At 35.8% G+C, this 15,923-nt stretch overlaps 1 protein-coding gene across 1 annotated transcript in view; it reads right to left on the reverse strand.

Moving 5' to 3' along the window:
- Positions 1-353: 353 nt before the first annotated feature.
- Positions 354-15,923, reverse strand: part of LOC149793130 (SMAD family member 3-like) — a 139,917-nt gene continuing 124,347 nt past the window's right edge. Inside the window, exon 9 of the mRNA XM_089967051.1 lies at positions 354-14,222. Within this exon, the coding sequence (XP_089823177.1) occupies positions 14,099-14,222 (124 nt within the window). The 3' untranslated portion in view covers positions 354-14,098. The remainder of the gene's footprint in view (positions 14,223-15,923) is intronic.

The following is a 15,923-nucleotide window of genomic DNA, read 5'->3' on the forward strand; positions in this document are numbered from 1 at the left end:
GCCAATGGGGCAGAGCTTGTTTTTAGTGGCATGGCCAATGGCACAAAGTTTGTTTTTAGTGGCATGTCCGAACAACATTTTTAAAAATAATCTTCATGAAAATTTGGCAAGTTTTATTTATCCGCAAAGATATTTGTTTTTGTTGGTTTTCATGGCATTTTTAAACACGTTTGGCTATATTATGCCAAGGAAATGGGAACAAAGTTCCCTTCCCCAAGGACACATAGAGGACGCTGACCTGGAAAGGTATCGAACCCATGACCCTTGGATTAGGAGTCTGATGCCCTACCAAATGAGTACCATGGCTACCTCTATCTCTGAATACAGACTAAATGAAAACATCTGACGCAAGCTATATTAAGCAAAAGCTTTATTTATTTACAGTCATTGCTTTAACATCTGCTCTACAGACAAAAATATTAGCAGCATATTCATCCTTAACAAAGGACAAAAACCTAGCATCTATAATGTATCAACTGCAGGGAGACAACCAAATAATTCTTATTTACTTACCCAAAAGTATATTTAGGTCAAAGAACATCTAGACATATGTTACTCTTATGTGAAAATATGTGGCTTAGAGTAACTGAACACTGGAATTGTATCCATGATAATATTTCTATGAAGTAATCATGATAATCTAGTTTTGTGTGCAGGGATCTATTTATGTATTACTCAACTGCTATTACTGCACTGAATTTTCCTGGCACCAGTCCCCAGTCCAATGGCATCATTCCTATTTCAGTAATTAACTGAGGTATAGTAGAAAAAAATGACATGATACCAGTCTGATACTTTAGTTCAATTACTTTTCTGACAACTAGAATATCTTCCTTCTTTCAACTGGATCAGGACTACAACTGGAGGGAAATGTGTAACAATAGAAAGTATTACATAATAAAAACTGGTTTACCCACGCCCAACTATGTTTTTACAAGTAATACATCACCTATAGCACTGCTGAATTTACTGGCCTGGTGTTGTCAGTAGGATGTTCTACTGTCATCTGGAGGATGGCTTGACAACTTGTTGGGCTGATACAACTGTATCCAAAGTATAAATTCCCTTTTCTCTGTGCCACTCAAGTACAATCACAAGAAAGTGGAGTGAGAATATCAGAAGGTGATGTTCACGACATTATCTAAAATAGAATTATTAGAACAGAACCAAGAGGCTGCAATGGAGCTGACCTGGTTTTTCTTCATTTTCATAAGAGATCTATCTCTAAGTGATGAGCTCTTGATAGTCTGAAAAATGAAGATGGTGGCTGATGAAATATCAACAGTAATTTTTGAAGGGACAAAAAGACCACAAGGGCACTTTCTTTTGCCATTTGATCTAGATCGAATTGTAAAGCTCTCACTGGACAAAGGAATCTATCTTTATCATCGCCAGCACAGGTGTAACTAAGACTAGGGGACTGAAATAGGAAAAACAGCAACCAAAGTTAGATGATTCTTGGCCAGAAACCCAGAGTTCACTTAGAAAAAGAGACCAACTCATAGTTACCACTGAAACATAAACAACCCTTTATCATGACAAAGCTTTATTTTTTCACTCCTTCTCCCTGCTGATGCTAAGGAGATGAGGAAAACCATTTTTTAAGTGTAAGATTCTCGAAGGAAGCTTATTTCTAAAATTCATAAGGTCTAACTACCAATGATGGCAAAAGAGGTTCCATCTCAGCATTACTGAGTAAGAAACTGCACTCTCTTACCCTAAGTACCTTATCAGATTTTGGAAGACAAGGGTCACATATAGTGGATCACATAGGGAACTTTGAGTGTTAAAACAGACTGTTCTATAGCCCTAATGGTAGATACTGAACAATCTTCAAAGAGAAAAAGAAGAAAATCTGCAATTGCAGTTAATGGGGGGAACAGGGGGGAGGGCAACAGAATTAATGCATCTTCTACAGCATTAGGTACAGAGAATTCTCCACTTGGCCTCACAAACCTTTATGGTTGATTGCCTTCTAACCAGAGCAATGCATCTTAAAACCTTGCTTAAAAATTTATCTTGGCAGATAGATTTACTGCTAGGTTTCAATGTTGAGGATTTGAAAACTCTCAATAATATCTGCTTTCTCCTGATTGCAGATAAGACCTAATTGAATCATCATATCCCAACAGAGAGATAAGTCCCTCAGAAGAAAAATCAGATCAGGGGATGTTGGCATAAGGCTGAATGGGAACCTTCAAGGACAATAATGAGCCACTACTGCACTCATCACCTGGGGTAAGAAACCAGGTAGTAAAGAATGGCCCCAAAATGAAATATCTTCTGTCCAAGACAAAACTGCAGAAATTTCCTGTGGGGTGGAAGGATGAGTATCCTCAAGATCTGTGAAATCACTGACCATGTGCCTGATGACATTCATAACTGAGGTAGTTATCTCTATCTTAAAACACTCTGCCAGAAGCATTCTGTTTGAATGGGAAAGATCGATGATGAGTCTCAACTTTCCTCCCTCTCAGTGAAACTAAAAACTCTTGGAATAAAATCCTGGACTTCTTGTGTTCTTCAACCTCTCGATTACACCCTTCCTTAGAAGAGAGAATACCTCTTCCCACTGAGATAATAGTTGAGAATCTTGAAACAGAATGGGGGGTCCTTGTCCCAGAAGTGAAGCTGGTATCCATTCATTATTGTGGAAAGGAGATGATGAATTGTCTGAGAGGTCAAACCAAGTCTCTGAAAAAGACTTAACTTGTTACCTACTGGGAATCTGGGAAGAGGGAATTTCCAGGAGAGAGTGTGACACCCTAGAGGCAACTGCCTCCCTCCTTTGAGAGCTAGGTGTCCATAGACTTCTTTCCAAGGCAAATAATGACACCTTGTTGCAAGGATGACAGGTGGAAAGGGGTTTTAAACTGGTATTGATTTTGATTTTGATTGTTTCCGTGTTTAAACTACTTTGGAGGGGGAGCCAGGGACCTTCCAGAATGGACGTATTTCTTCACCAGTTTAGCCAGGACTGGTACCACAGTTAGTGTTGTTGATCCTATATATCCTGTGTGGCTACTGTAAGAATTAGCCCTCCAAATTGCCTCTCTGCTTTGAGAGGGACAGTCCATTAAAGGTTCTTGCTGTAATCTATCAAAAACTTGGACGTCTCCAAGACTGCATCCTTTCTGAAGTGAAGCAGCTCAGCAGACGGCACAATAGAAACTGACAATGCATGTCTCAATGTCTTGGTCAAGCCTTGAACAATATTTTTCAAGGACAAAGAATTCTCTTTCAAAAGATTGAAGAAGACCATGGAAAAGGTAGGTAGGCTTGTGAGGCTAATGTAACATATGTCTTCATTTTCAGTTCCGCCGAGTGGTTTAAAGCACTCACTATTATGGATCACTAACATCTCACCTCTGCGTTGATTCAAGGCCCAGGCTTGGCTAATGTGGGTACATGAGAAAGCTTCCCAGGAGCTTCTCATGGGCTGCTGGTTCTTTCCAGGATTTTCCAGGGTTCTTCCTCCACCAGTTATACTGGCTGACATGTATAGCCTATCTTGTGCTGAAAAATGGCATTAAATCCTACAACAACAACAACACTTTCAGTTCCGATGCCTCGAGATCCTTGACAGGAAGACAGATCCAGTTCCCAAGGGCACCTAAATACAAAGCGAGGGATTTAAGGGACCAAGCAGTGATTGGAACCTGCAGCTTTTGGTGAAAGTGTAGAAGAGGGGATAGATCACCCTTTCTATCTGGTCCCTTCATGGCCCACAGATAATTTTTAGTCTGCTCCTACACCATCAGTGAGAGAGAGAGCAATAAAAGGTCTGACTTGAGCTTTGGCTCAGAAAACATGTCAAAACTGTAGAGCATCATAGCCTTCAAAAGATTGGCATACTGATTTCATGGAGGACACTGATTTTGTGGAAGTAAGCCATACACTTCTTTTACTTCATTACCAAAAGTCCACATCTCATCCTCCTCTGTCACCTAACATGTATGGGGGGGGGGGGAGAGGCACTGAAGACAAAACAACGAAGGACTAGGTGTGATGGGTTTCTCTGAAAACTCATCTGCATCCAAAGAAATAAGAGTTTATTGTTCTGCTTCACTCTTGGTGCAGTGGACTGAGAAGTGCCCTAGCAACATCTCTCTGTGAATCAGATGGCTTCGGTAACACTGGGAAGTACCCTCATTGATACAAGTATTTTCCATATACCAGGAAGTGATGTTACCCCTCCTGAGCAGAAGCTAAAAAGGCATGTCCCTTCTTCCTGGCCCAATAGGTCTGGTAACTTTCTGTCAACCCACAAAGAATGAAGGCAACCATCCATGAATACACATTCTGTGAAGGACAGGTTGTCAAATGCTTCCTTTGTATGCCCACATTTGCCAGTACCTTGAGGAATTACTTACTGAATGCTTAAAGGAAATACAACAATGACCTGGAAGAACAAGAGTAAGAAATATTTACGATAACATTTTTTACTAATAGAGGAATTAACACAGGAAGTACTGCTTTACTAGTGATCTACAAAACACTCAAGATCAAGACAAATAGACAGAGATACAAGAAAATAAAGCAAGAATTGGAGAGAAATGAACAAACACCACACTCACACAAAAATAAGATTGATAGCAGAAATTCCAAAAGCTGTCTAAATCAACAGTGTTGAGTGCCCAAGAGATGTGTATAAAGACACACTGTCCATGTAAAAGAATGGAAGATATTCCAACTGTATGATGTTGACTAGGGTATCAGACTGGGATAATGTTTTTTATGTATGACCTAAAATTAACAACTGAAGCTGGGAATTAATCCCTTGGACTGGAAACTAGCACCTGGAAAAGATAACAATAAAAGAATGGCAGGTATTGTATTACTGCTATTAAAATTATGAAATAAAGTTTCTTTTTAAGTTATCATGCAAACAAATACCTTCATGGATAAATAACAATTGCTTTGAAACTGACCTCATGAACCATGCCTGCTTTATGTCTATGCAAATTATGATGGTTGTTATGGAAACAACCTTCATGTATACAACTACAAATGTCCCAATTTAAAGCATTTATAACAATAAATTATATTAAAATAAGATATGATGTAATTTAATTATTAAGTTTCGAATGGAATTTTTTTTACTGGAAAGCAAAATAGTATCAAAACACTTTTCATACATATACAATTTCTTAAAGATTACAGTTCATTGATCTCATTGATCTTAGTTGATTGTGTACAATTTTCTAAAAATACTTTGAATGTTAAATAAATGTAGTATTTATTGATACAGCCAGGAATAAATCTGAATTATCTTCAGGAATCATTAAATACAATACTCCCCCTTGTGTAAGATGCTTAACTTAGAATGGTATATGCCAGGCCACATAGTCAAGTCACAAACACAAAACTGAACTGGGATTTGAAATACATGAAACTCTACAGACTCAAAAGGATTTCCAAACTGAACATAGAACACGTCTTTCTAACTTCTTAATGCTGAAACCATGTGTAATAGTTTGTAAAAAATAACAAGCTTTTAAAATCAGCAATTGTGGCAGGCATATTGGAGTTGTTGTTGTTGTGGGGGTTAACGCCATTTTTCAGCACACAATAGGCTATACATAGTGGCCAGTATTAATGGTGGAGGAAGAACCCGGGAAAACCACGGAAAGAACCACCAACCCTCGAGAAGCTACTGGCAAGCTTTCTCACATACCCACATTGGCCGAATCCGAGACTCGAACCTACGCAGACAGAGGTGAGATGGCAGTGATCCGTAACGGAGAGCGCTTTAGACCACTCGGCCACTCGGGGCCCCCCATATTGGAGTAAGACTGGTACCATTTTCATTCAGAACACACTTGACATCATTAGAAAGAAGTCATGTGAATATGACCATTCATTTTGATGCAGTGATAATAAGATTTGTAAAATGGCTGCCATTGTGGTCATACTGGATGTCGTATCAGCATCATTTTGAATTTAGGACCAACTAAATACCATAATAAGTCAAATGGTGAAAATCCCATTTCAATAATGACAATGGAGTAGCAAATAACAAGATTTTCAAAATGGTGACTATTGTGGTCATACTGAGTGTCATATTCACATCATTTAAATTGAGAAACATCGAGATATCATAAGGAGCTTAATGGTAGAATTTCATGTCATTGCTTTTCTGTCGAGAGGAAATTGCAAGAATGAGATTTACATGATTTACATGATGGCTGCCACTGTGGTCATATTGAATGTAAGATCTGCACCATTTTTATTTTGGGCCAACTGATCACATAAAGTCATTTGGTGAAAACCCCATGCTGATATGACATGAGGAATATTAACAACAGCAAAATTTTCAAGATGGCTGCCATCGTAGCCAAACTGGACATCAGATCAGAACCATTTTCATTTTGAATCAACCAGATAATTTTTTCAGTAAAAACCCTATGTTGAAATGACGCTCTATTCAGGAGAAGTAGCAGTAACCTGATTTCCAACATGGCCACTTTGTCAGTCATACTGGATATCTGGGCATCAGTTTTCATTTAGGACCAACCAGACATCATAAGTTTTCTAGTAAAAACCCCATGTCTTTTGTTCATGAGGAGGAGCAAAAAAAAAAGATGGCTGCTCTGGCAACTTTATTAGATGTCACCATTTTCATTTAGGACCAACTAGATATTATAAGAAGTCTTACAGTGAAAACAACATATCAAAATGACTTTCCATTCAGAAAAGTGGTGGTAACAAGATTTTTAAGAGGACTATTGTCCTGTCACATCTGCACCATTTTCATGTGGGAGCAACTCAACGCCATAAGAAGTCTTTTTGTGAAAACTATATCGATATGATTTCATTCAGGAAAAACGCAATAAGATTTTCAAGATGACCAACTGTGACAGCCATAATGTGTGTCATTCAGCACTGTTTTTTATTCAAGACCAATCAGATTATGAGATGAAATGTGTGTATAAAATTTCATGGCAACCCTCAAAGTAGTTTTGGAGAGGTAGCTTTACTAAATTTGTGCTAATGGACAGATAGATGGGAGGACTGACCATCTGGTAAGCTCTGCTCTTCTATGACCAGTAGAGCTAAATATAATAATTTCCAAGTCTCTTTGAAATTTGATGTGTTCTGTAGATATACAGAGGATAAGATTATGCTACGTTTTTCATAACTTTAACGCCACTTGGAGATACGTTATCACAGATTAAATAGTTTCAAATTTGAGTAAGAGTTCATCAAATATCCAAGTCAATAGGCCACTGAAAAATACAAATTCTATTGTCCAACCTACCTCCCTCCATGTTGCTTGCCTATATTTTGTAACAAGTGATCCACTGAAGTGTGAGGTGTGTTACTCAGTTTCATTTGGCAATATCATCTCATCAAAATAACATGTAATTATCAATTTTAAATACACTATGACAGAATACTTAGATGTGTAAAAAATTGGCCCTGCAAACAAAACATCGAAGAAACAAAAAAGCTGTTCCTATCAACCTTTTATTAATGGTTACATCACAAAAGGCCCCACTCACTAAAATTTGTTACTTTGGGTTTAACAGAAAAACTTGTATTGGGAAAACCAAAGTTAACAGAAAGGCATTCAGAAAAACCATAACTCCTGCAACTAATGACATGAAACATGTGAAATCCTACCCAATCAAGGATTACTCAAATATAACAGCATCCTATGTAAAGATATGAAGCTGGTCAACAAGGACCATAACTCTGTCAAAAATTAAACAGACAAGATGAACCCCATAACATACACATTTAGGTCAAGGAGAACAAAGTTCCCATCTAACTGTATCAAAATATGTTGAACGCTTGTACAGCTATGCCAATTACAAGCAAGATCCCATCTAAAGACACAATGTTCAAAACAAATTGTATCAGAGTATGTTCATGAACTATATAATACCAGTTAATACAAGTAACCCGACATGTGAATATAAGAAGAAAATTGTCATGGGTCATAACTCTATCCTAAATGGATAAGAGACAATAAACAAATCAAATTACATCAGAATATGCTAATGGTTATCTAGATATATTGTTTACAAGCAACATCTGATGTGAATGTATGAAGCATCCAATGCCACAACTCTATCCAAAATGGAGTTGACAAACCAAAACCCATAAAATATACATCTTGGTTCTAAGAGACAATGTATCAGATTGCAACAGAAACTGTCAAGTGGTTCTTGAGCTATGCTGATTACAAGAATATGCTGGCACAACAATTTGCAACTGATGGGGGATAAAAACCCAACTCAGCCAAATTGAAAGTGACAAGATTTTAAACAGCATCCAATTAAAGAAATGCTGAATTTTGCTAGTTACAAGAAGGGTGGATATACTGATGGACAGAAAAGTTGATGCAATGCCATCATTATTTTTCATGCATAAATACAATCACTGTATAGTTTACATAGACATAAACATGTAAACTAGCCATATACCAATGACTTGAGTAGATAATCATATTTAACTGTGTTTAATGAGAATCCATATAAAAACTAGACCCAGACTGGCTAGTACCTTATAAAATAGTACACACTAGACCCAGACTGGCTAGTACCTTATAAAATAGTACACACTAGACCCAGATTGGCTGGTACCTTATAAAATAGTACACACTAGACCCAGACTGACTGGTACCTTATAAAATAGTACACACTTGACCCAGATATGCTGGTACCTTATAAAATAGTACACACTAGACCCAGATTGGCTGGCACCTTTTAAAATAGTACACCTGGGTAAATATTATTGAGCTGCATGTACACTGTTCACGTCTGGGAAAATGTTATTTACAGCTTTGCACTGCATATAATGTGGTACAATCTTTATCCCAATCAGAAATCCCACTTAGCATGCCTTCAAGTCAATATCTGTCACTTAACATGCCTTCAAGTCACTGATATTTGCCACTTAACATGTCTTCAAGTCAATATTTCTCACTTAACATGCCTTCAAGTCAATGTCACTTAAAATGCCTTCAAGTCAATGATATATAGCAAGTGTTTTGATAAACAAAAATTTAAGACTACTCTTCAAAATATATAAACTCTGAGCAACTATTCATAATGTAAACTAGAGATGTGTTCACTGAATATTTATACCCCACCACATTGCATAAAACACACCTGTATGCAAAATCTGACAAAAGTGTGGTGGACAGGCAAACAAAGTTAACACTTTATGCCAATGTCCTGATGGTACATTAAAATGAAATGATGTGGTTTTGGACTTGAAGTTATCAAGACAGGAAATTATTTGACTTGTAAAGAAAGTGATTCAGGAATTGCCAATGGGATTCAGGAATTGTCAATGGGTATTAGCTCAAATGGCTTAGACAATTCAGCTCCAGATACCAGCACAAGTTTTAAAGTTAAATTATGATTGGCTGAAATTCAAGTATAGCTTTCAAATTAACCAATCTGATTGCTTAATTGTACAGAAGAACAAGTTGTGTTATGAAATCAGGCATGTTGCCCACCATGAGACAATAATTATTTATACCTCCTGGCACAGAACAGGAAGTTGTCTTGGTGTCATAATTTAGACTAATTAATTTTACAGCAAGATCTGAATTTCAACCAATGTGAGTCAAGAGAACAAAACTGTATTGTTTGATCTAGATATGGTGCACACTTTGCAAACACAAAAGTGGGAGGTTGTCTGTGTGTGTAAGAGGTTCTCAGTTTAATCCTTAGTCTGACAGCATGGTTTCCTCCCTTGTGATAAAAGGAAGACTGGTGATGCATGCTATGAATGTGATCAGCTTAGAAAAAGTACAGAAGAATAGACATTTACAATACTCTTACTTTGGATTACAAATTATTAAACACATCATCCTTGTCTGTACACTCAATCCATAGCTTTGTACATTAATAAAATGCATTTCATGCAATCATTACGTTCCCACTATTACACATCTGTCGCAGCCCATCTCTAAAGAAAACATTCAATTCTGAAGCCAAAAGGTTGACGTTTTAGAAGTAATATATATTTTTAATTCTGCTGAATTAAAGAATAAAATTTAAATAAACAGGTATCAAAAAGTTACTTTTTATTTCCAAATGAGAAAATAGTTGCTCAAAAAGAAATTTACTCAAATCTTTCCACGTCCTTATGTATCATCTAAAAACTGATTATATAGACAATCTTTTAGATACTGTGATATGTAGGTCTGTCTTTTACAAGGCCATTATTTCTGCAATTAAAATGTGGCCTTATAAAGAGCATGTCTTCTCGTGAGGGGAATAAAATGGTAAAAATATACTATTATAGTATCCAACAAGATGGCCTCTGATAGAGTGAGGAAGCCTTTCTTTGAGGGGTCTCTCAAAGTGGGGCACTATTGTAAATAAATATGTTACAAACCTACCTTCTTTCAATGACTGGCTGCTTTGAATTTGTGATAATAAAAATATGTGTAAACAAATTTTGCAACATTTGCACGTTTATAAATACCTCTAAATGCTTTACAAATGCAACAAAAAACATCGCAATTATAAGGAGCAGTCATAAATGACAAATTTCCCAAGAAAAATATAAGCTTCTAAAACTTAACTGACAAGTATTCGAACCTTTAACATCCAGGAAACATGTTACAGGAAGTGGCATTAAATAAGTTTCAAAATTCTGACCACCTGCCACGAATAATTACAATTCCAAAATACCATAATCAATGTAAAACCCACATTGTGTGCTTAGAAAAATTATCATTTTGGTAAATTTCTGGAGGTTAAATTTCATCATAATATGTGCATACCTTCTCTGTCCAATGACCACTCCGGTGTCCTAGTGGTTAGAGTGTCCACCTCGGAAGCATGAGGTCGTGGGATCAAACCACGGCCGAGTCATATCAAAGACTTACAAAAATGGTACTAACAGCTACCTCGCTAGGTGCTCAGCATTAAGAGGTTAGTGTTAGGACTGGTTGGCCTGATGTCAAGATAATGTGACTGGATGGGACATCATGCTACATATCTGCGGCAAGGTGCCCCAGTGCATGACATCACTATAAACTGCCACACTGCAGACATTGTAGTGATATGACTGAAAAATTGTTAAAGCTACATTAAAAATCCTAATCACACACACACACACACACTGTCCAATGCTATGTTCCCATAAACTGTATATCAAAATGAGTTAGCTACCTGACTATATTTTAAACTCTTCAATTTGGAGATGTGTCTCTCCTTAAATATTTGCAGTAAAGATCTGTTTTTGAGATTGATTTCTGAGGTGTAATGAGCCAACAAGAATCCATGGCAGTAAGTTCAAGAAAGTTATGATGTTTGAGGTGAGTTTCCTCAGCCATTTCCCTTTTATAATTGACACGTGCACTCACAAAGGATATTTTATGAGTTATGAACAAAGAGGTGGACGTGTGCTTCTTAAAGCATTGTTATGTCATATACAGTATTCTTTGTCGTTTTTAAGAAGCTTTTAAAAAATATTCAAGTCACTTATGTTTGGATATTCAATAGGCCAATTTGAAGTGATTATTGTTTTTAAAGTAACATTTTAACAAGTTTACGTTATAAGAAATTGTGTGCAATTCATCACCGGAAGTTAAGGTAATCAAATTCAAACATATCTTCATATTTACAAAAGAAGACTGATAGCAAAAATACTTTTCACAATGCTAGCAACTGTGACAGGACTCCATAAAATCAAATAAAATGTTATATTCCTTCTGTCTTTTAAGAAATGATAATTCAAAGAAAAAGTGTAATGGATTCCTTGCTGTGCAAGCTTACTATATTTGCCTGTATAACCTGTAAATTCATTATTTTTCATGGGAGTTCCAATTTTCATGAATTTCATGGTTGCTACAAAAAATGGATAAAGTTCCAATAAATAATAATACTTGTGTGGAAAAATGCAACCCATTTTGTGGAAGCAATATAATTTCTTCTGAAAAAAGGATATAATCACTTCTGTGCTGTTGAAACAATATAATTCCTTTTGTGGAAACAATACAACCCCATCTGTGGAAACAATTTAACCCCTTCTATAGAAACAATCCAATCCCTTCTGTGGAAACAATGCAACTTGTCAAGTGGAAACAAAATAACCCCTTCTCCATATCCATGAATTTGAGCAAAAAATGAAATGCATCTTTATGCAAAGTCACAAAAATTGATTCTCATGAAAATAAACTCATTCACAGTATGTTATACCTCAAACAGTGAGATATTCCGTACCAAATCATGAAATCCAAGATCAGTGTAGAGTGAGATATTCTGTACCAAATCATGAAATCCAAGATCAGTGTAGAGTGAGATATTCTGTACCAAATCATGAAATCCAAGATCAGTGTAGAGTGAGATATTCTGTACCAAATCATGAAATCCAAGATCAGTGTAGAGATATTCTGTACCAAATCATGAAATCCAAGATCAGTGTAGAGTGAGATATTCTGTACCATATCATGAAATCCAAGATCAGTGTAGAGTGAGATATTCTGTACCAAATCATGAAATCCAAGATCAGTGTAGAGTGCTAATGCAAACTCAATTAAGTTTAGACAGATTAAACATTAAAAAATATGCTACTGATCACCACTTGATTATGGGATGACAGTCCTGTATTTGAGGATCTGAGGATGCTAATGGTGGTTTTACTGTCATAAACTGAGTTTTACTATCAACACTTAAACAGATCACAGAAAATGGATATATTTGGGACATTAAAACCACCATTAACATATTCAAAATCCTCAAATATACAGGACTGTGTGCCCATTCTAACACTTTGGAGAAAGAAAAATGTCAAAAGATCTCCAAAAATTTAATTGGCACTAAGTTAATGTAAAGTCATGATGTCACAATGGCATTAAAATTTGACAACACATCACAGTTTACTGCCACAAATTTTTATGTTTGACCAATTGGAAAGCATTACATTCACAACTGTATCAGAAGGTAGTTACTTCTAAGCATTTTGGGATTCGTACTCAAATGACTAAATAAGAATTGAGTGTTGTTATAAGTTACCATCTCATATTTGAGATAAGGGGTACTTCTACAATGAGGTAATTTCTAATGTCCCTGAACTTGGATAAAATAAAGCATTGGTATATTTCACAAAAAATATATGTACCCGTCATACTTTTAAATGAAATATGTCTTATGTGTGCTAATTAAAACTTACCCACAGGATTCCAATTTTTTAAAAAAAATTAATTTACAACTGAGGGAAAATGACAACCTATAATTCCATTAAAACATTTAAACCTTACCAATTCCAAAATGTGAAAATAAAATCCAAGAAGCCACATTGTCTCAGTGGTTAAGGCACTGGACTCATGACCAGATGGTTGTGGGTTCAATTCCCACCACTGGATCAGCCTGTATTAGCAACTATGGTGTATCCTTGTTCGAGGTACTCTATTTGTCTCTGCATAATATCACCTTCAGAGTGCCACTGTGCCATAAAGCACCAAACCAAAGCAATCCTAAAAGCTGTAAATAGATGGACATCTATTTTTTTTTCTTGGGTCTTTATTCTCTTTAAATTATCCTGAGCCATATATGATTTATTTGTCCTACAATATGCAAAAAGTAAAAATCGACAAATGATGAGCAGTTGATTAAAGAACAGGAAGACATAAAATGCAAAATAATTTGACAGAATATCAATAATTAACTGAAATTTTTACATCTATTATTCCAGGATATTCCAAAATAAATCAAAACGTACCAAACAGATTTCTTGTATTTCTGACGTGTTAATGGCATTAGGTAGAAAATCAGGAGGAACTGTCTCATATTCATATATGCATGTTAAATGATAGTATTTATCTTCTTTCAAAATATTTTCTGTAATTTTGGGAGAATTAATTTAATGTCACACATTTTCTATTACTGTATGACAATGGAAACATTATATACAATACAGTGTATTAAACAATTTTTCATACAATTACAAAAAATTTACTTACATCCTTCAAAGTAATTTTACAATATACTAGATTTCTACTAGCAATAAAATTTCATTTTACTTCCATATTGAATCCAGCTCTCTATAGAAGCATTGGACAGTCTTTCACAATTTTATTTTGAAAAAAAAATTTCTTGTTCCACTGACTGGTTCACAAATCTGCTGTTTAAGACATGCTGGAGCAAGGTAAGCCTGGAGAACCCATCTGCGTCAGAACACGGTCCAGCCATTGCAAGGGGCCATTTAAATGAATTTCTATCCAGCAAGGTGTACTTGTTACTGTCTGACGTCTGTAAACAAACAAGATAAAAGCATGTCAAACCAGAACTATTTCCATTGCTCACCAAAACAAATTCCCATGCTCTTCATTACATGTGCCCCGCACCCCCTCCCCTCCAGAAACGTGACCCTGGGTTATAACCAAAAATCTATAATTCATAACGCATCTGCAGCTGGTCACCATATAGGCAGCCATGTCTGGTGAATTTCCATCTAGAGGTTTAAGGAGATGCAGCTATGGCCAGAAGGAAGGATGGAGAGAAAGATAATGGGAGGGTATTACAATATAGCTCTCGCTAAAGGTTGGGAAAACAAGAGCAGTGTTAATGTCGGATCAACAAAAGTCAAGTTCAAATGAAACAATATAAGCCATGATCCTCCATCGCAATTGGTAATTCATAAGTGAGTCTTGTTGATAAAATAAAGTTGTTATTGCTTTGAGTTAATTAATGTCCATGAATAATACATGTTGCATTGGAAACTGAACAAGCATCTGTTTCATTTAAGTGAAATTTAGGAAATCTATATATAGAATGATGAAAATATAATGAAATAGGTGAAACAGTTCTAACTCATTCCACGAGGAACTTGAATCTATATTGCAATCAATGGCAACTCTTATGCAACTGCATCATTATCCACTACTCATAATGAAAAAAAAAAAAGATGGAACAATGACAAAGATAAGAACTCAAGGTAATCCATTTATATCAATGTAATTTCAGTTTTCAAGGTTAATAGCAAGAAAAAATATCATTCCAAAATTTAAGCATTTTAAAAAAATCTATAAATCTTCATTTGAATAGTCCATATTTCTTGACTGATTATTAAAATAAACAAGTGTGGCCATGGTCTTCATGAATAACTTGCTCTATGTTCATTCCAATCTGATTAAAATTTGATCATCATGTAAGACAGTGGAGATCTGAATTGAATCAGATTGATGTTCATTCCTTCTCCAATTCTGTCAAAGGTCAGTGAAATCCTTTGTGTAAATATTCTCTCAGATCACTCTTTTGATCATTTACCTTCTATCAAAGATATAATTTTAACAACAAAAAATACAAAAAAAAATTAATTTACATCTCATAAAGTATGGTATTACTTGAAAATTCTACTCATGTAGCTGGGATGCATATGTATTGCAGAGACAGGAACCAAGCCAGCCACAGCTTCTGTCCTTAGACTGTCTACAGTGCTAAATGTCCTATGTTAATTAAATGCAGGTTAATATATTTAGTGGCTTAACATAGACAAAATGTCTGTGTTTTTAATAGCACAAAGGAAGGAAATGGCTCACATTCTACATGTTTGCCTCAAAGCATCACAACGTTTATCTGATGTTAACTTGATGGGTATTGGCTGTCTACAGTTACAACTTGGAAACATTTAACTGCAACCATTTTAAGGCCATACAAGAACATGTAAACAAATCGACATGCCAAAGCAAATAGGCCTGATCTAAAGCAGGAACGTAAATGGTGAAATTCTGTTAGGTTCTTTTGAGAAAAAAAAAAATCAAAAGGGAACCAATGACAGGTACTAATGCTTATTGTTTTTTGTATGATATTCATTAGAAGAATATTTTTCAAATACTAAATCTGCTTTTTACAAGAGTTGTTTCCCTCTGGTTACACTGCTGGCAAAGAAACCAACAAGGTAATAACAATTTTTAACTCATTAATCCCTGATGCTGTGTTTATGTGGCAGGA

The sequence above is a fragment of the Sinohyriopsis cumingii genome, chromosome 8 (assembly GCF_028554795.1).
Source record: "Sinohyriopsis cumingii isolate HCF-2022 chromosome 8, ASM2855479v2, whole genome shotgun sequence".
NCBI lineage: Eukaryota > Metazoa > Mollusca > Bivalvia > Unionida > Unionidae > Sinohyriopsis > Sinohyriopsis cumingii.